General features: G+C 49.8%; 1 protein-coding gene across 2 annotated transcripts in view; it reads left to right on the top strand.

Moving 5' to 3' along the window:
• Window positions 1-9,992: 9,992 nt before the first annotated feature.
• Window positions 9,993-20,355, top strand: part of FLNC (filamin C) — a 117,640-nt gene continuing 107,277 nt past the window's right edge. For both annotated transcript variants that reach the window (XM_063134603.1, XM_063134602.1), the window contains exon 1: window positions 9,993-10,350. In XM_063134603.1, the coding sequence (XP_062990673.1) occupies window positions 9,993-10,350 (358 nt within the window). The remainder of the gene's footprint in view (window positions 10,351-20,355) is intronic.

Below are 20,355 nucleotides of genomic sequence, written 5' to 3'. Positions count from 1 at the left end.
ACACACACATACACACACACACACACACACACACAGAGTAGCCGGGTCGTTGTGTCAGTTCATTGCAGCAAAACCAACAGAGCCTTGTGGCACTTTCAAGTAGCCATCCCCAACCTGGAGCCCTGCAGATGTGTCAGAGTACAACTCCCGTCAGCCCTGGCTATTATGGACAAGGGTCAGAGAAAAAGAAATTTCAGCAGGTGTCATCTGTATGCATGCAGCACCTGATGAAATGCCCATTATTATTATTATTATTATTATTATTATTATTATTATTATTATTATTATTTATATAGCACCATCAATGTACATGGTGCTGTACAAAGTAAAACAGTAAATAGCAAGACCCTGATGCATAGGCTTACATTCTAATAAAATCATAATAAAACTATAAGGAGGGGAAGAGAATGCAAACAGGCACAGGGTAGGGTAAAACTAACAGTACAGTTAAAGCTGATCACTCTACCAAAAAGGGCAGGGCTCCTGCAGCTTTAACTGTTGTGCGATGAAGAGGGAATTTCACCAGGTTCTCCATATATAGAAATGACACCTGCTGAAATTCCCTTTTCTATGCAACTGTTAAAGATACAGGGGCCCTGTCCTCCTTTCCATAGGGTCACTCTAGCTAAATCCAGCCCTCCCAGGTTTCTCCTTTTCTCCGACAACTAATCGTTTGGTGATTTAATGGGGTGTGTTCATTCCCCCCCCCCTTTCTGAAAGGTTGAATTGCCTCTCCTAAGGCAGGAAGAGCTTTAAGCTAAAATATGCTGGTATATTGGGGGAAGGGGATTTTTTTGGTTTGGCCCCGCCTTTTTGCCTTTTGCTCCTCCCACTAGTGGAATGCAGTCCCCAGGGGAGTTCCTCCTAAATGGAATTCAGCCGTGAGGCAGAAAGAGCTTATGCAGCTTGTGGTTAGACCACTCCGTGGAGGCTTGGTCTATTAACGGCCAATAAAGGACTAAAGCCAAGGGAAACACAGAGATTCCTGTGCCGTCTGCATAAAAACTGTATCTTTCTCCTTCGGTCGGGTTTCACTAATCTGGAGTAACAAGCACACACCAGTTCCTGACCCTGAATTATGAGCGTGCCCTAGAATCAGCATTCCTTCCATAAGAATTCAGTGAAAGAGACTTTCACCCACCTGATTGTAAATATGCAGGGCACTTTAAATGATAGTATTGACTAGTGGTCAGAGTTAGGGTAAGCCCATTTTGGGCTGTGACACAGCTTCTCTGCACATGTCGCACACGAACATGGGCCCGTACTGTGCTCTTGTGCAACCCTGACTGTTAGAGCAGTACGGCAATGGAACCAGTTCCCTAGGCAGGTCGTGGGCTCTCCCACACTAGAGGCCTTCAAGAGGCAGCTGGACAACCATCTGTCAGAGATGCTTTAGGGTGGATTCCTGCCTTGAGCAGGGGGTTGGACTCGATGGCCTTGTAGGCCCCTTCCAACTCTGCTATTCTATGATTCTATGATTCTATACGACAATGGAACCCATGGCCTAGGGAGGTTGTGGGCTCTCCCATGCTAGAGGCCTTCAAGAGGCAGTTGGACAACCACCTGTCAGGGATGCTTTAGGGTGGATTCCTGCCTTGAGCAGGGGGTTGGACTCGATGGCCTTGTAGGCCCCTTCCAACTCTGCTATTCTATGATTCTATGATTCTATATGACAATGGAACCCATGGCCTAGGGAGGTTGTGGGCTCTCCCACGCTAGAGGCCTTCAAGAGGCAGTTGGACAACCACCTGTCAGGGATGCTTTAGGGTGGATTCCTGCATTGAGCAGGGGGTTGGACTCGATGGCCTTGTAGGCCCCTACCAACTCTGCTATTCTATGATTCTATGATTCTATATGACAATGGAACCCATGGCCTAGGGAGGTTGTGGGCTCTCCCACGCTAGAGGCCTTCAAGAGGCAGTTGGACAACCACCTGTCAGGGATGCTTTAGGGTGGATTCCTGCATTGAGCAGGGGGTTGGACTCGATGGCCTTGTAGGCCCCTACCAACTCTACTATTCTATTCTAACTCCATTCAATGGGGTTTCCTGAGCCTTCTTCCTGTCATGGTACCTTTCTGTATAATAATAATAATAATAATAATAATAATAATAATAATAACAACAACAACAACAACAACAACAACAATATCAAGAAGGTGGAAGAGGAGGGCATGCCTTTTTTCATGCCAGGCCCACCTCTTTATTACTCTGTTTGCATGCCAGAGTATTTGAAATAAGTCAAGGGAGGACGACGGGCATGATCCGAGTGTGATGGAGCACCACATGTACATCCTGTCCGATGTTTCACAGACGCCAACAGAGACAGGCTCATTTTCACCCCTTATTTTCATAAATTTGCTGGTTGTTTTTATGCTCTTCATGGTTTTAATTTTTGTGAACCGCCCCGAGAGCTTCGGCTAGTGGGCCGTACAGAAATGTAATAAATAAATAAATATAAATAAAGGGACACTGTGTGACATCACCCAGTTACACATTTCTGAAAGCTCCATTCTTATCATCAGCTGCTTGGGTTTCGCTGATTGAAAAGTCAAGAAGCTTTTTGTGTTTGTTCCGTTTTAAAGATGCATTCCTGTGAATCACAGTCTTCTTTTGAACGGCTTGTGACTTTCTGACTGCAGGTGCTCTCTCTCCGCTCTTAGACGGGTGAGGGGTGACTTTGCCCTTTGCATATGCCTGAGTCACGGCACACATGCCAGGGCTGTCCCTGTGTTTCACTCTTCTCTTTTTACCTCCAGTTCCTACCAATGTTCCTGGCTTGGCTGATTCACGCAGCCATTTGGGAATCATTTCCCTATGGTTTGACACTGCCTGGTGAGCCAACCTTGTGCCTTTTAGTAGTATGCCCTCACAAATCTTAGAATCATAGAATCATAGAATAGCAGAGTTAGAGGGTCCTACAAGGCCATCAAGTCCAACCCCCTGCTCAATGCAGGAATCCACCCTAAAGCATCCCTGACAGAGGGTTGTCCAGCTGCCTCTTGAAGGCCTCTAGCGTGGGAGAGCCCACAACCTCCCTAGGCCATGGGTTCCATTGTCGTATAGAATCATAGAATCATAGAACAGCAGAGTTGGAAGGGGCCTACAAGGCCATCGAGTCCAACCCTCTGCTCAATGCAGGAATCCACCCTAAAGCATCCCTGACAGGTGGTTGTCCAGCTGCCTCTTGAAGGCCTCTAGTGTCACAATTTGGGAAGCAGGTTAATGCTATTAGAAAAAGCTGGCTTGTCCCAATGTATTTTTCATGTTAGAATTCTGGAAGGATTACTCCATTATCTGCCAGTGTTCTCCAAAATACCTTCTACACTTGTTTTTCCAGGGGCAAAATGACAGCAAAGTCACTTTTCCCGGTCAGCTCCCTCACAGTGAGCGTTTCTTCTGAATTACACCATGTGCCAAGATCTGGTATAGAAGAACAGAAGTCACTTCTTAGTGGGGTTTCATCTTGTAAAAAATGAACACAAGGCTCTGGATTCCTCAGAGAACTTTCAAACATTTGTGGGAATGGCAATAACTGAGGAGCTCATTTTAGAGAACTTGATGCCCTGGAACTGTGACAGTTTATTTATTTATTTATTTATTTCATTTATAGACCGCCCCATAGCCAAAGCTCTCTGGGCGGTTTACAAAAGTTAAAAACAGTAAACATTGAAAAAAGTATACAAAATTTAAAACCATCAAAAATATTAAAACAACAACAGAGGATTCTGGAGTGTGTTTTAGATCTAGGCACACTGTGAGCCATCCTAGACTTGATATTAAAAGTGGCTTTGTCAGTGGTCAATTCCTGCCCCCACTATGCAAATAGCAGCTTCAAAGAGCGGTTTTTCTCAGGATCACTGCAGGGGAGGAAAGAGTTAAACTCCCCCTCCTGGTCTGCTCCAACTCTGATTAGCCCTCCTTCAACTGCTATTTGTAAAAAGTGCCCATTAAATGAAAATATCACATTTAATGTCCTGGTGGGACAATCTGGGGAAGGGTTAAGGGCTGGGTCCCATAGACACTTCTCTTGGCACCTGCCAGGCCCACTGCATCTCCTGGTTTTTATTTTATTTTATTATTATTTTTGCAGCAGGAGGCTTTCCTGCTGCAAAGCAAAAGGAGCCCCCGGGACCATTTTTATCTAAGTTCAAGAGAGTGGGTTTGAGTTTTGGAGCTCAGCCCCTCCCTCTGCCTTGTACTTACAGGTTACTTTTCTTTTAGCCTCAATCCTTTGCCTCCTGGGGAATGAGTGTTTTTGTAGGGTGACCCTATGGAAAGGAGGACTGGGCTCCTGTATCTTTAACAGCTGCATAGAAAAGGGCAGTTTCAGCAGGTGTCATTTGTATGCATACAGCGCCTGGTGAAATCCCCTCTTCATCGCAACAGTTAAAGCTGCAGGAGCCCTGCCCTGTTTTGTATCTGGTCATGCTAGGCAGGGCTCCTGCAGGTTTAACTGTTGTGATGAAGATGGAATGCTTTAGGGTGCTTTAGGGTGGATTGTTGTGATGAAGATGGGATGTTGTGATGAAGATGGGATGCTGTAGGGTGGATTCCTGCATTGAGCAGGGGGTTGGACTTGATGGCCTTGTAGGCCCCTTCCAACTCTGCTATTCTATGATTCTATGATTCTATGAATTTCACCAGGTGCTGCATGCATACAAATGACACCTGCTGAAACTCCCTTTTCTATGCAACTGTTAAAGATACAGGAGCCCGGTCCTCTTTTCCATAGAGCCACCCCAAATTAGCCAATCAGCTCTGTGCACAGCCGGCATCTGCTACATGCTTGCAGAACCATCCCTGCGCCTTGCCCCCGGAGCTTGGCCCTGGAGGTGGAAATCTCCCATTTGGATCGATCGCCAGGCGTGTGCTTCCAAATTGGGCTCCCTGCTCTAAAAAGCTTTCGTTGTTTGTCATCGACTTAACTCCGTGCTGAGTGCTGGCCAGCCCCGCTGGGCCTCTTGCTCGCTCGCTCACTCGCTGTGAGCTGAGAGCGTGTTCCGACAGCCCCCCAGGCCCCTCTCTCCAGCCCCACCCCCCATGGCTGCTAGATTGATAGTTGCCATTTGGACTGGGAAGCTTTCTTGCCACCACCAATCTGATTGCTGAAAAACTCCCCGGGAAGCCAGTGAAGCACACCGATTTTAGAAGTCGAACTTGCTGACCCTTGACCTCCCCCTCACCTTCCCAGGCTCCTGGAGCAGAGGTGGAGATTCCGCCAATCTATCACAATGTGTTGTAAAAGGACAGATGTTTACTCCGCCCGTGCTTCCCCGAAGTCCCACCTCAGCCCTGTTTTCAAGTCTTGACCCTTCCATTAGCCGCAAAGAAGATATTGCCACTGAGCATGTGCAGAGGGTGTGTGTGTGTGGGGGGCTTCCCTTCACTGCTGAGTCATCGGAACCAGCCTCCCGTGCATTTTGGATTTGTGGCCCAAGAGAAAGCATTGATGCTTTGTGCTCGGTCGGTTTCAGGAGTTAAGATGCGGCAGGCAATGGGGAGGGTGAAATGGTGCCACGGAGCTTATTCCCTGGGATTTCCTGCCAAAGTTTACCCGAGGGAAAGCTGATGCCCCCGTGGAGTGGTGGGCCTCTCTGACGGGCGGCATGATCCCTCTGATAGCTCAGCGGGTGCTGCTGACGATACCAGACACTGCCGGAGCGGCTCACCTGCCTTTCTGCCACCTCCCGGCTGCCACTCCACGTCATTGGCTTGATCACAGTGACTGCAGAGCTCATGGGCTATTCTGGGTGGTTGGGGCATCATGAGAGAAGAATGAAAGAGGGCCCAGGCCTCTTCCCTCCCTCCCTCCCTCCCTCCCTCCCTCAGCTCTGGGACGAGTCAGCTTTAGACTATCCCATGAGAAAGCACCTTTTTTGAGCCATGAAGAGGAGGAAGTTTCCAGCAGTTCCCCGTGGGGGGAATCTCGCCCGTCAACAAACACCTTTAAAAGGGTGATGTCATTTGCACACTGGAGTGAGACAAGAAGCGGTCCTTTCTGTGCTTTCTCCCTAACCCCTTCTCCGCCTCCGGCGTTCCGTTGTGATCCAACTGTAGCCCAGAGATGGAGAAGCCATTATAAAGTTACTTGCCGAGAAAGTCTCGGGGGCGGGGGGGAGAGGGTTATGGCTAGATTAGAATTGCCATTGCAGAGTCTGTCCACCAACATTATTTTGCCAGGAGTGTCCTTGTTACAGCTTGGGTGCGACTTCTGTGCTTAGAAAGATTTGTTTTTCTGTGTGGTGCGGAGAGCAGGTTAAAGAAACAGTTACAAGAGGAGGAGTCTAAAGTATTCTAAGTATTTGCCCTGAACGATATGAGAATGGAAGGAGTGATCCAGACTATTTTAGTGCTCATTCATGGGTGGCAGGGTTTTAAATGTTTTAATATTGTAGTATGTTAAGAACATAAGAACAGCCCTGATGCTGGATCAGACCCAGGGTCCATCTAGTCCAGCACTCTGCTCACACAGGGGCCAACCAGCCATTGGCCAGGGACCAACAAGGCAGGACACGGTGCAACAGCACCCTCCCACCCATGATCCCCAGCAACTGGTGCACACAGGCGTAATAATTTTTTAATTTTTGTATAGCTCTATCTGTTTTAACTGTACATGTTTTAATTTGTAAAGCTGCCTTGAGTCCCAATAATAATAATAATAATAATAATAATAATAATAATAATATTGAAATTTCATCCTTGGGCAGATTGTATGATGGATGAATGTACAAATTTTCATAGAATCAAAGCAGAGTTGGAAGGGGCCTACAAGGCCATCGAGTCCAACCCCCTGCTCAATGCAAGAATCCACCCTAAAGCAAAGATGGTTGTCCAGCTGCCTCTTGAAGGCAATATTTTGGATATTGGATATATTATCCAATATTTTGGATAAATATAATGTCATTGGAGCAATAGTGTATTGAGCTTGACCCTGCAAGGCCCAACTTCAAGTCCTGCCTGCGCTTTGGTCCTCGCCCATTCATTCTATGACAGCCTCAGTCTCCTGCCTGCAAAATGGGAAGAATAATGACACTCAGCTTTACAAGGGTGCCAAAAGAATGGTTTAAACCAGCCTTCCCCAACATGGTACTTCCCAGGTGTGTTGGACTAAAACTCCCAGCATGCCCCAGCTTGGCGAATGCTGGGAATTGTAGTCCAACTCATCTGGAGGGCACCATGTTGGAGAAGGCTGGTTTAAAACTATGCACGGTTGGTGAATAAGAATATAAGGAGAGCCCTGATGGATCAGACCAAGGGTCCATCTAGTCCATCATTCTGTTCACACAAGGGCTGCCCAGCTGCCCATGGAAAACACACAAGCAGGACTTGAGTGCAACAGCACCCTCACACCCATGTTCCCCAGCAACTGGTGTACATAGGATTACTGCCTCTGATACTGGAGGGAGCACAGAGGCATACAAAACCTAAACTAGCTGGTTTAGGTCTTTGAATCAAGCCAGGAGAGCCGGGTGTCTGTCGTTTTCTGTCTAATGCATGCAAAATAACCCAGTGATGGTGGAACACATGATTTTCACATCACAGGGCTCAGGTTCAGTCTCTGGCATCTCCGTCCCATTAAACGGCTCACAAGGATGTGGGGCGGGGAAGCAGCCCCTGCCAAAAAACGGCCACACTGTGCCAGATAGGCTGATGGGTCAGATAAGGCACTTTCATACATTCAAGGCTTTTTTAAGTAGAAAAACCTGCTTCACTACTTACATTTCTACATTTTAATGATTGTGATTTATTGTTGTGGTTCTAATTGGTTTGTGACTGTACATTAAACGATAACGATGAGGGAAAGAACGGAAAAACCTGCTTGTGTTGACTGGGTGGAAGTGCTGCCCAGTGTATGGATTTCACTGCAAAGGGCAACTTTGTGAGAAAATAAAATATTTTTTCAGTGGGGCGGGGAAACAGCGTGCCGAACAGGTCCCTCTGCTCAGAGCAACTTTTGAGTCATCTGGGTTTCAAAGAGCCAACCCGTGGCTTCTTATTGGCATGAATTGGGCCTAAACTGTGTCTCACGGTGCTTTTAATTAATCCCCCACTTTTGTCAAGTATAATTTCCAAAATGTAATATAACTGTGACCTAAGATGTGACTCTCTCTCTCTCTCTCTCTCTCTTCCACTTCTTGCGTGTTGTATGAACCGTACATGTTCCAGATGGTTCCAGCATCATTTGTGAACCTTATCTGTTCACCTTAATAAAATCACAACTGCTGGGGAGGATGGTGGAGGTGGTAGTGGAGGCAGCAGCAGAGGCTGGTGCCTCCGATGTCAGTTGGCCATCGAATCATCGAATCATAGAATAGCAGAGTTGGAAGGGGCCTCTAAGGCCATCAAGTCCAGCCCCCTGCTCAATGCAGGAATCCACCCTAAAGCATCCCTGGCAGATGGTTGTCCAGCTGCCTCTTGAAGGCCTCCAGTGTGGGAGAGCCCACAACCTCCCTAGGTAACTGGTTCCATTGTCGTACTGCTCTAACAGTCAGGAAGTTTTTCCTGATGTCCAGCTGGAATCTGGCTTCCTGTCACTTGAGCCCGTTATTCCGTGTCCTGCACTCTGGGAGGATCGAGAAGAGATCCTGGCCCTCCTCTGTGTGACAACCTTTCAAGTATTTCATAGAATCATACAATAGCAGAGTTGGAAGGGGCCTCCAAGGCCATCGAGTCCAACCCCCAGCTCAATGCATGAATCCACCCTAAAGCATCCCTGACAGATGGTTTCAGTCAGAACTCTAAAGGAGTTATCCAGGGAGCTTCATTAGAGTTCTTAGTGGTTCTGTTTGAAAGCCGGAGCGGATTCACTGCCCTGCTGGAATCAAAGCCTCCCGCCTCCACTGTTTCAAAGTCTTGTTTCAAAGTCTTCTGTTCCCCATATTTCCAGAACCTCCACTGCCCCTCCTCCTCCCTCCCCCCCCCGAAATCTTTCAGCCCCCCTGGTCCTCTGCTTTAACTATTGTTCATTCCCACCGCAGGGGACATCGTGGCCATCCCTATTCTGACTGCGCTCGCCACGTACATAAGGGAAGACAATCCCAACAATATCCAATCCTCCTTTTGTGGACAGGGATGAATTAAAAATAGCCCCTGATATATCCCTGGCGTTCCATTCTGGAGCAGGGAAGGGGGGAGGCGGCAGAGTGGAGTTCTGGGGTGGGGGGTGGGGGTTTAGTGCTGGCCGAGCCAATCCCTGCCTCTCTGCTATCCATAGCGCCCAATCCAGAGTTCCTGAATTATCTCAGGAGGGGATTAAAAGAAAGTTACTCATCCCTTACTTGTATATGGTCACAGCGCAGGCATTCTTGGGAGTCCTTCCTCCTGACGTGGAGCAGGGGGGTGGCTGGCGGAGGGGTGGGGGGTGGGGGAAGCTTTTTAAAAACCCTTCCTTTGCCCAGGACCTTCCACTTTCGAATGACACAGGAAAACTTGTAACGCACCTTCTCTCCTGTCCTCTCTCTTTCTCGCGCTCTCGCGCTCTCTTTCTCTCCCCGGGCTGCCCGCCTCTCTGCTTGGCTCAGAAATCCAGCTACCATTGAAAGGGGGCAAAATAGAAGCCAAAGAAGACGGAAAATACAAGGGGAGGAGAAAGGGAATAACAGAAAGAAACAGGCGTGAAGGGGAAACCAAAGACACGAGAACAACCCAACGCTCTCTTTGGTGGATGCTAACTTTCCTTCCCCTGCGCAGCTTCCAGTCGGGGCCCCTTTCTCCGCCTCTCTGATTTCTGGATAGTACTTTTCGTTCTGTTCTCTTCGGGGGCGCGTTGCTCTGCTTTCGGATTCCGGGCAGCGAAGGGCGTCGAGAGAGACCCCGGGAAGCAGGAGCGCCGATCCCTGGACCCAGGCGGGCGCCCTTCCGTCCGGCCAGGGCTGGTCAGTTTCACCCTCCGCTGGTCGATTGCGCGCCGTCCCCGGCGCTTCCCCGGCCCCGAGCCGTCGCTCTGCAGCCGCCCCCCGCGGAAGCCGCCCGCGTTGGCCGCCGCCCCGCCATGAACAGCAACAGCTACTACGAGCAGCCCCCGGCGGGCTACTACCCGGGCGAGGAGCACGAGGAGATGCCGGCCACCGAGAAGGACCTGGCCGAGGACGCGCCCTGGAAGAAGATCCAGCAGAACACCTTCACGCGCTGGTGCAACGAGCACCTCAAGTGCCTGAACCGGCGCATCGGCGACCTGCAGAAGGACCTGAGCGACGGCCTCAAGCTCATCGGGCTGCTGGAGGTGCTCAGCCAGAAGAAGATGTACCGCAAGTACCACGCGCGCCCCAACTTCAGGCAGATGAAGCTCGAGAACGTCTCCGTGGCGCTCGAGTTTCTCGACCGGGAGCACATCAAGCTGGTCTCCATCGGTGAGTTCTGGGGGGGCGGGGAGGCTGGGGGCGGAGCGGAGGGGGGCCCAGGGTTGCCTCACCCCCCCCCCCCACACACACACCCGGGCCCGGGCCCTCCCCTACCAGGCGGGGAGGGCTGGCCAAGGAGGCTGGAGGGGAGGGAGCGAGGCTGCGCCGGCGAGAGTTGCGCGCGTGCATCTGGGCGCAAAAGTGCTTTGGCGGAGGACCCCGGGGAGGGGAGGGGGGGGCATTTGCGGCTTCCTGTGGCCCCCAGAGGCCGAGATCGACCAAGGCTGTAGCTAGACCTAAGGTTTATCCCAGGATTGTGCTGGGGTCAAACCTATTCATCTAAGTGCCACGCTCAGGCAGGGATGAACCCGGGATGATCCTGGGATAAACCTTAGGTCTAGCTACGGCCCAAATCTCTCCGCGTCATGGGATCCTCTCTCCCCTGATCGAAACCGGGTTGCCCAGAACTTTGCGCAGCACCAATTGGCAGGGCTGGGGGCCGCTTCAAAGATCCAGCTGTCGCCTTGGCTCCGGGGCCGTTTTCCCTACGAAACAGGCAACTTTTCATGGACTAACCTCCGATGGATGGCATGCCAGCTTCCCGGGTTACACAGGACGCTGCTTAGTCATGGCTGAAATGTATTACATGGTTGTGTGTCTGGGACAGCTGTTGCTTGATTCCCCCCTTCCGCCCCCCGCCCCCGTGCCCTGCCCCACACAGAGCTAGAGCTACAGATTACATTTTCTTGGACCAGCCTCAGATGGTTTGCTGGTTTGTGGAGATCTCCTCTTGACCCCTCTAAGATTAAATAGATTGAATACACACACCCCCCTTTAGAGAGATTTAGGAAGCGATCCTATGCATGTTTAGACAGAAAGAAGTTCTGCAAGTCCCAGCCATGGAGTAAATACGGCAGCTACTGCTGTTAATGGGCATAGCACTTTCTATTCACAACGACCCTGTGAGGTAGGCCGCTGTTATTCTTATAGGACAGGTGGCAGAAAGCTGGTACAGCATATTACTTGGAGCTGTTAGGTAGAATCACTCTTACTAACCTCAGGCAATTTTAGTGAGTCCACTGTAACTTCACCCCTGCCCCATAGCCAATTTGGCAATAATAGGACTGGTCTACTTTGCAGGTTTGTTGTGACTGTGTACATGAGGTGTTAAATATATCTACGTGTACGAGGCAGTGTTTCTTATATCTGCTTGGGGAGAACTCTTAATATGATGGGACTCGATGGCCAGTGTGGGAGCCTGGCGTTTGTGTTTAAAAACAAAGCTATGATTTGTGGACACTTGGATCAAGAGGAACATGTGCTCTGGTGGTCCATTAGGGAGAGAAAACTATCACAATCCAGAGTGGGACAAGACCTGGATGAGGGCGAATCAAAAATGTTACAAACTATGGAGCAAGCTTTTGAGTTCTACATGGTTCTTCAGCACCTGAATGTTATCGGAACCAGGGGGACAAGGAACTAGTTTCCCCCACCTTATTTTGCTTGGCATCTAGCCTGAAGAAGTGTTCTGGAGCAACCTGAAAGCTTGCTCCCTCTGCTGCGACATTTTGGTTGGTCCTAACCAAGGTATTACCCAATGGCGAATTTTGACTGGAGATGGTTGTCTTTTTGGAAAATCTGGGGATCTTGTAGAGGGCTTTGTGGCTCTTACTCTGCGTGGAACAGAAATGTCCTGAAGTCAAGACATCTTCTCTCTCCATCAGGGGCTCCCCTAAAAGGGCCGGGCCAGACTGGGGTGCCTTGAGTTTTGTTCTCTTTTGGCAACTATCAGTCATTAGGTGCATTTGTGAGAAAATGAGAGAGGACAGAGGCCCTGGGGCAAAAGTCAGGGCTGTTGAAAAGGGGCACGAAGGATGAGGAGGAAGTGTAGGTTTGGATGAAACACACACACACACACACACACAGAGTCTCTTGTGGTACCTTCAAGACTCTCTTATGGCCAACATGACTACCTTTGTTTTTCATTTCTTGTGGCAGAAACTTTTGTAGTCTTAAACGGGGAGAATAAGACCGGGTAAGGAGGGCCGTGATCGTCTGTGCAACGTCCTTTCCCACCCAAAGGAATCTGTTACTCTTTAAGGCGCCACCAAAAGATTCTGTTCTGTGTTTGCTGTAACCGACAACTCTCACTCCCGTTCAGGAAGTGGCCATTGTGAAAGGCGCAGGGGTCAATCAGGGACTCCTGGACCGGCTCAGGCCCTTTTGCTACCCCGGGCAAAAGCTGGGTTTGCACCCTCTCAGCCACTGGGCACAAACCCTTCCTAAACTGGTGTCTTCCAGACGTGCTGGACTGCAAGTCCCATAATTCCCAGCCAGCATATGTCAGTCCCTTGGGGTTCTTTAGCTCCTTTCTTCCCTGGATGTATGAGTACATGGAGAGAGAGAGGAAGGGGCTGCAGTGGGGGAAGTCCTACAACCCCCCCCATTGTCTCGGGGATCAGGGTGGAGAATTGAATCTCCCTGTTTAATCTTTAGCCCAGCATATCTTGAATATCTTGAAGTATAGCTTCCAAATCACGTGAAGTACTGGTTCCTCTCTATTCGGTCCTAGTTAGGCCTCATCTAGAGTATTGCGTCCAGTTCTGGGCTTCACAATTCAAGAAGGACGCAGACAAGCTGGAGCGTGTTCAGAGGAGGGCAACCAGGATGATCAGGGGTCTGGAAACAAAGCCCTATGAAGAGAGACTGAAAGAACTTGGCATCTTTAGCTTGGAGAAGAGAAGATGGAGGGGAGACATGATAGCACTCTTCAAATACTTGAAAGGTTGTCACACAGAGGAGGGCCAGGATCTCTTCTCAATCCTCCCAGAGTGCAGGACATGGAATAATGGGCTCAAGTGACAGGAAGCCAGATTCCAGCTGGACATCAGGAAAAACTTCCTGACTGTTAGAGCAGTACGACAATGGAATCAGTTCCCTAGGGAGGTGGTGGGCTCTCCCACACTAGAGGCCTTGAAGAGGCAGCTGGACAACCCTCTGTCAGGGATGCTTTAGGGTGGATTCCTGCATTGAGCAGGGGGTTGGACTTGATGGCCTTGTAGGCCCCTTCCAACTCTGCTATTCTATGATTCTATGAATTTTGCTGCCCCAGGCCGCCAGTGGCCTGCACTGCCAACTGGACTGGGGGGGGGGGATACCGAATTTGGGGATTTCTCCTTGCTGACTTTTATTGCTGCAGCCTGCAAGCAGGATGTGTTTTGCACAAAACTCATCTTCAGCCAGCACAAGAATTTTTGGACATTGTCCCGTGAGCCTTCCTGTACTCAGTATTCAATGGTGCTTTATAGTATGAATTAAAAAGCAGCAGCAGCAGTCAAGGGTAGTTCCCTGCCCCAAAGAGCTTCCAATCTGAATTTAGGTTCGGGGTGGTGGTGAGGAACAACAGCAGGAGGAGACTGAGGCCATTGCTAGACCTAAGGTTTATCCCTGGATTGTCCAGGGGTCAAACCTGTTCATCTAGGTGACACACAGGGGATCCAGTGCTCAGGCAGGGGAGAACCCTGGATGATCCCAGGAGAAACCTTCGGTCTAGCTGTGGCCTAAGAGAGAAGCCAGTGCATGTAGCAAGACAAGCAAGAAGGAAGGAATAGGAGAGGCCTTGCTGTGTGCCAAAACCAGCAGCCTGAATAAATAATGCAAAGAATAATGAAGTTTGTGCACGCAGTGGGTCCTTCTTCATAGTTTATTTGGCTTGGCATCTTCTCAAGTTGTGGGGTGGGGTTTGCTGACAAGGAGCTCAGCAAAACACTGGGACTCCACCCACTGAGCTCACTCCGCTTCCTTAGGCATGGTCTGCATGTTTAAATGCCTCTCTCCTGCAGCCATGAGGGCCGGTAACTTAAAAACAAACCAACCTTAAGGCAGCTGATATTTCCAGAATGGTGAGTTCAGCAAACTCTGTACTGTCATCACAAACAGACACACAAGGGTGAGTGAAGGATGCACCTGGAGCGTGCATTTCCTTGTGCGCCAATGTGCTGGAAACCGTGGTTGGCTGCAGCTTTCCAGCACATAGAATCATAGAATCATAGAATAGCAGAGTTGGAAGGGGCCTACAAGGCCATCGAGTCCAACCCCCCTGCTCAATGCAGGAATCCACCCTAAAGCATCCCTGACAGATGGTCCAGCTGCCTCTTGAAGGCCTCTAGCGTGGGAGAGCCCACAACCTCCCCAGGTAACTGATTCCATTGTCGTACCGCTCTAACAGTCAGGAAGTTTTTCCTGATGTCCAGCTGGAATCTGGCTTCCTGTAACTTGAGCCCGTTAGTCCGTGTCCTGCACTCTGGGAGGTTTGAGAAGAGATCCTGGCCCTCCTCTGTGTGACAACCTTTTAAGTACTTGAAGAGTGCTATCATGTCTCCCCTCCATCTTCTCTTCTCCAGGCTAAACATGCCCAGTTCTTTCAGTCTCTCTTCGTAGGGCTTTGTTTCCAGACCCCTGATCATCCTGGTTGCCCTCCTCTGAACACGCTCCAGCTTGTCTGCGTCCTTCTTGAATTGTGGAGTCCAGAACTGGACACACTACTCTAGATGAGGCCTAACCAGGGCCGAATAGAGAGGAACCAGGACCTCCCGTGATTTGGAAGCTATACTTCTATTCATGCAGCCCAAAATAGCATTTGCCTTTCTTGCAGCCACATCGCACTGTTGGCTCCTATTCAGCTTGCGATCTACAACAATTCTACAACATGTACATTGTACATTGAGTGCACTCAAGTACATTGAGTGCGCCACATGCAAGTGGAATTGGAGGGTGAGACATCTTTGTGCAGAACCTATGGTTTTCTCCTCGTGGCCGTATTTTCTAGGTTGGAAAACAGAGTGGTTTCAGGTGCAGGCGCATATGCGCACCGATGAAGCCATAACTTGTTCACCTATTGTTCCCCCTGCCTCTTTCCATCTGCGCGGCCTGCACCGGAGGGCTTGCCAAAACCTCTCTCATCCTTTGAAAGGAAACGTCTTCAATTGTGCAGAATGGGATGGATTTAAGCCAGCAGCGGGGTGGAGTGGTGGCAGCATAGCGTCTCATGCGCTGTACATTGACAGCATTTTATTTTATTGTTATCCTTCATTACAGGAAGTGCCAAGCAGAGACAGGATAGGGGACGATCTAAAACAGCCTTCCTCAATCTGGGGCGCTCCAGATGTGTTGGACTGCATCTCCCAGAATGCCCCAGCCAGCTGGCTGGGGCATTCTGGGAGATGCAGTCCAACACATCTGGAGCGCCCCAGATTGAGGAAGGCTGCTCTAAAAGAAGATAGTGTAGAGCTGGAGAAGGTGCAACTGAAATGATCCAGGGGCTGGAGCATCTCCCCTGTGAGGGATGGTTACAACAGCTGGGTCTGTTTAGCTTGGGGGAAAAGGAGGCTGAGGGGAGACAGGATAGAGATGTACAGCATTATGCACGGTGTAGAGAATGTGGATAGGGAGACATTTTTCTCCCTCTCTCATAATGCTAGAACATGTATTCACTCATAAATTCATTCCATACAATTTCTGCATCGGTCTTCTTATATATGTATGTGTGCCACATGAAAATTCACATTTTGGGGGGTATGCAATTTTCACCAACATATTCACTACCACTACCACCACCTCCTCCTCCTCCTCCTCCTCCTCCTCTCTTTCATCATTGCTCCTGTTCGCCAGAGAGGCAGGGAGCAAGGAGGCCGTGGCATCTCCGGATTTGCCTCCTCACCACCACTGTTGTCAGGGCCAAAGCAAGAGGCAGGTAAACAAACAGGTTGCAATGCGGAAGAGGCGAACTTATTCAAGGGGCTTTTGTCAGTGCTGGGGTAGCTATCAATGGCTCCTAGCCCTGATGGTTGTGTGCTATCTCCAGTATCCGAGGCAATAAGCCTGTGTGCCCCAGTTGCTGGGGAACATGGGTGGGAGGGTGCTGTTGCACCATGTCCTGCCTTGTCGGTCCCTGGACGACAGCTGGTTGGTCACTGTGTGAACAGAGTGCTGGACTGGATGGACCCTTGGCCTGAACCAGCCTCAGGACTCTTCTGATGTTCTTTCTGTTGGATGAAGGCTCAGACCCCCCCCCCCGCTGTGATCCCAGGCCAAGGGCCCCTTCGCGACAACCTGTCCCTCTAGTTAAGGGGGAAACATTTGCCCAGCACCAGCCTTGATGGAGTGCCACAGACTCCACCTCCCCCGTCCCATCCGAGCGTGGGAATTTCTCCTTCCGTTTCAGCCGATTAAGGTGTGGTGCGTAGCGGCATGGGACAGCTGGCGCAGCGGTCAACAGCCAAGGGATTGAGCATGTTTGTATGGCTGGCACTTTTGCCCTCCTATGCCAAAGCTGGATGGCTTCCTCTTGAATTGATGGCGGCCACTCCAGCGCCAGGCCAACGTGACCAGCAAGTGGGCCCTGAATTTGACCCCAGGAGAGGGGTGAAATCTTTGATTTGGGGTGAAGATGATTGTTCACAGCTCTTTGCAGAAGGGAGAACATATTTCCCATTGGTGCTACAGGGGATCCATCTTTCCTTTCAAGCGCCTTCAGGTTGGGACCCAGTCAAGGGCCTGGAAACAAAGCCCTATGAGGAGAGACTGGAAGAACGGAGCCTGTTTAGCCTGGAGAAGAGAAGATGGAGGGGAGACATGATAGCACTCTTCAAATACTTAAAAGGTTTTCACACAGAGGAGGGCCAGGATCTCTTCTCGATCCTCCCAGAGTGCAGGACACGGAATAACGGGCTCAAGTTAAAGGAAGCCAGAATCTGGCTGGACATCAGGAAAAGTGTCCTGAATGTTAGAGCAGTATGACAATGGAACCAATGACCTAGGGGAGGTGGTGGGCTCTCCCACCCTAGAGGCCTTCAAGAGGCAGCTGGACAAGCATCTGTCAGGGATGCTTTAGGGTGGATTCCTGCATTGAGCAGGGGGTTGGAGTCAATGGCCTTGTAGGCCCCTTCCAACTCTACTCTTCTATGATTCTATGATTATTAAAAGAAATCCAAGTTGAAGAAAGGGCACCATCCCATGCATGCTTAGTCAGAAGGAAGTCCTGGAGTTATAGGGTTTCCTTCTGTCTAAGCACGTATGGGAAGGAAAAAGAAAGGAACCTCTCGTGCAAGACCTTGAGTCATTGCTGACTCCTCGAGGGATGCCAGCTTTTGCTGACGTTTTCTTGGCAGGCCTTATAGCGGGGTGGTTTGCCGTTGCCTTCCCCAGCCGTTATTGCCTTTCCCCCAGCTAACTGGGCACTCATTTTACCGACCTCGGGAGGATGGAAGGCTGAGTCGACTCGAGCCAGCTGCCTGAAACCAGCTTCCGCTGGGATCAAACTCAGTCTGTGGGGAGAGTTTCAGCTGCAGAAACTGCCGCTTACCACTCTTTGCCACACGAGGTGCCCTAAATGGCCTTTTCATGGCTCAGATCTTTGGCTTCATGCACAGAAGTCACAGCAGCAGGTGCAGGGCTGGCTAGAGGAAGCATGAAAGGAAGAGAGGCCAGGGGCTGGTTTTGCGTAGACGGCCTGCTCTTTTGCTAAACTGTTACTTCCCAAAGGACAGATTTGTAACTAAAGAGGTTTTCTCAAATGCATCCTGTCTCTTCCAAGGGAAAGTGACCTTGCACCAGAGCGGAACGGCATGCGCACTAGAAACCCGGGAAATGTTTTATGGGAAGCCTTTTGCATTACAAACATTGTCCAATCTTGCTGTTGAAGAAATTCAACTTCGTTGGGTGCTTCGAAGAACATTTAAGTCCCTTCCTGTGAAGCCCATAATGTTGAGGCATCAACTCGCCCAGTACAGTACTTTTATATGTAGTTGTTTCTCAAAGCCTTGTAGGCAAAATGCATTATCAGGATCTCCCATGGTTTAAAACAAAAAATAACCATTAATAGCATCTTAAGAAGCCCATCACCATAGTGCTACAAGGTGGGGGTGCTAAGTGATATCCCCCCCCCCACAATTTAATTCTTCAGATGCTTCTTTTTTCCCCATGGTTGGAAACATACAGGTACCTGGGTCAAATTCTCTCTCTGTGTGTAATTGACAATACAGTGCAAGGGGGGAAATGTGAGAGCTAGTGTGGTGTAGTGGTTAGAGCATTGGACTGGGAGTCGGGCGATCCGGGTTCTAGTCCCCACTCGGCCATGGAAACCCACTGGGTGACTTTGGGCCAGTCACAGACTCTCAGCCCAACCCACCTCACAGGGCTGTTGTGTTGTGAGGATAAAGTGGAGAGGAGGAGGATTATGGAGGGTAAAAGGTGGGATATAAATGCAATAACAAAAAAATTAAATAAAAATAAAAATGTTAACCCCCACCCCCATCCAATGTCTTGACCCCATTCCAATTCAGTTCTTCCCTCCTCCATGGCTGTTATTCAACTTTTAAAAATCAGAGGTAGGTCCTTCCATAAACCCATCACTATCGGTAAGTGGGAGGTAGCTTGAAAAGGGTTAGTTGGAGGATATGCCTTTGGCAGCATGCCTGTTGCTGGGGAACATGGGTGGGTGGGTGCTGTTGCAGTGGTTGCCCTGCTTGTGGGTTGCTGGCCAACAGCTGGATGGTTACTGTGTGAACAGAGTCCTGGACCAGATGGACCCTCGGTCTGATCCAGCAGGGCTCTTGCATTGTTCTTATGCTTGAAATAATGCTGAGTGTTTGCTGTGTTTCACAGGCATTATTTCAACCATCTTCGCAACGGCCCTGTAAGGCAGGCCAGGATTATTATCCCTGTACTGTCAACAGGGAAGACCAAGACTGAGAGTACAGTGGCTTGCCTAGGGCTACTCTGGCCTCATCTACACCAAGCAGGATATTGCAGTATGAAAGCGGTATATAGAATCATAGAATCATAGAATAGCAGAGTTGGAAGGGGCCTACAAGGCCATCGAGTCCAACCCCCTGCTCAATGCAGGAATCCACCCTAAAGCATCCCTGACAGATGGTTGTCCAGCTGCCTCTTGAAGGCCTCTAGTGTGGGAGAGCCCACAACCTCCCTAGGTAGCTGATTCCACCGTCGCACTGCTCTAACAGTCAGGAAGTTTTTCCTGATGTCCAGCTGGAATCTGGCTTCCTTTAACTTGAGCCCGTTATTCCGTGTCCTGCACTCTGGGAGGATCGAGAAGAGATCCTGGCCCTCCTCTGTGTGACGACCTTTTAAGTATTTGAAGAGTGCTATCACGTCTCCCCTCAATCTTCTCTTCTCCAGGCTAAACATGCCCAGTTCTTTCAGTCTCTCTTCATAGGGCTTGGTTTCTAGACCTCTGATCATCCTGGTTGCCCTCTTCTGAATGGCATATAAATGGCAGGAGCCACACCAAGCAGGATATAGTGCTATGAAAGCGGTCTATGGTACGTGTCCAGGGGCCCCAACAGTTGTCAGTGCACTTCAGTACCACTATAAAGCAGCAGTGTGGCTCCTACCTTTTATATACCGCTTTCATGGTGCAATATCCTGCTTGGTGTAGATTAGGCTCTAGTGAGTTCATGGCAGAAGCGACATTTGGAACAGCAGCTTCCTGGTTTGCTCCTTGCTTTCTTAGGCCGTAGCTAGACCTAAGGTTTATCCCAGGATCATCCCGGGTTCTTCCCTGCCTGAGCGCTGGACGCCCTGTGTGGCACTTAGATGAACAGGTTTGACCCCAGGACAATCCTGGGATAAACCTTGGGTCTAGCTATGGACTCAGTCCCATTCCGTGCTGCCTGAGCTGTCCTGCAAAACAGTTTTTCCAAGCACATTCAAGGCATTTGGAGGAGGGGTGTGACCCACTGGTGGTTGAACACTTGCTCTGCACGCAAAAGTTCCCCGGTAGGTAAGGTGACGATATGAAAAGGAGGACAAGGCTCCTGTATCTTTAACAGTTGTAGAGAAAAGGGATTTTCAGCAGGTGTCATTTGCATGCAGACAGCATCTGATGAAATTCCCTTTTCATAGCAATAGTTAAAGGTGCAGGTGCCCTCCTCTCTTTTGTATCTGGTCAAGAGGGCAGGGCTCCTGCAGCTTTAACTCTTATGATGAAGACAA

The sequence above is a fragment of the Elgaria multicarinata genome, chromosome 9 (genome assembly GCF_023053635.1).
Source record: "Elgaria multicarinata webbii isolate HBS135686 ecotype San Diego chromosome 9, rElgMul1.1.pri, whole genome shotgun sequence".
In the NCBI taxonomy this organism is placed as follows: domain Eukaryota; kingdom Metazoa; phylum Chordata; class Lepidosauria; order Squamata; family Anguidae; genus Elgaria; species Elgaria multicarinata.
Note: the sequence above shows the minus strand (reverse complement) of the source record. Positions and strands in the feature narration are given on the sequence as shown.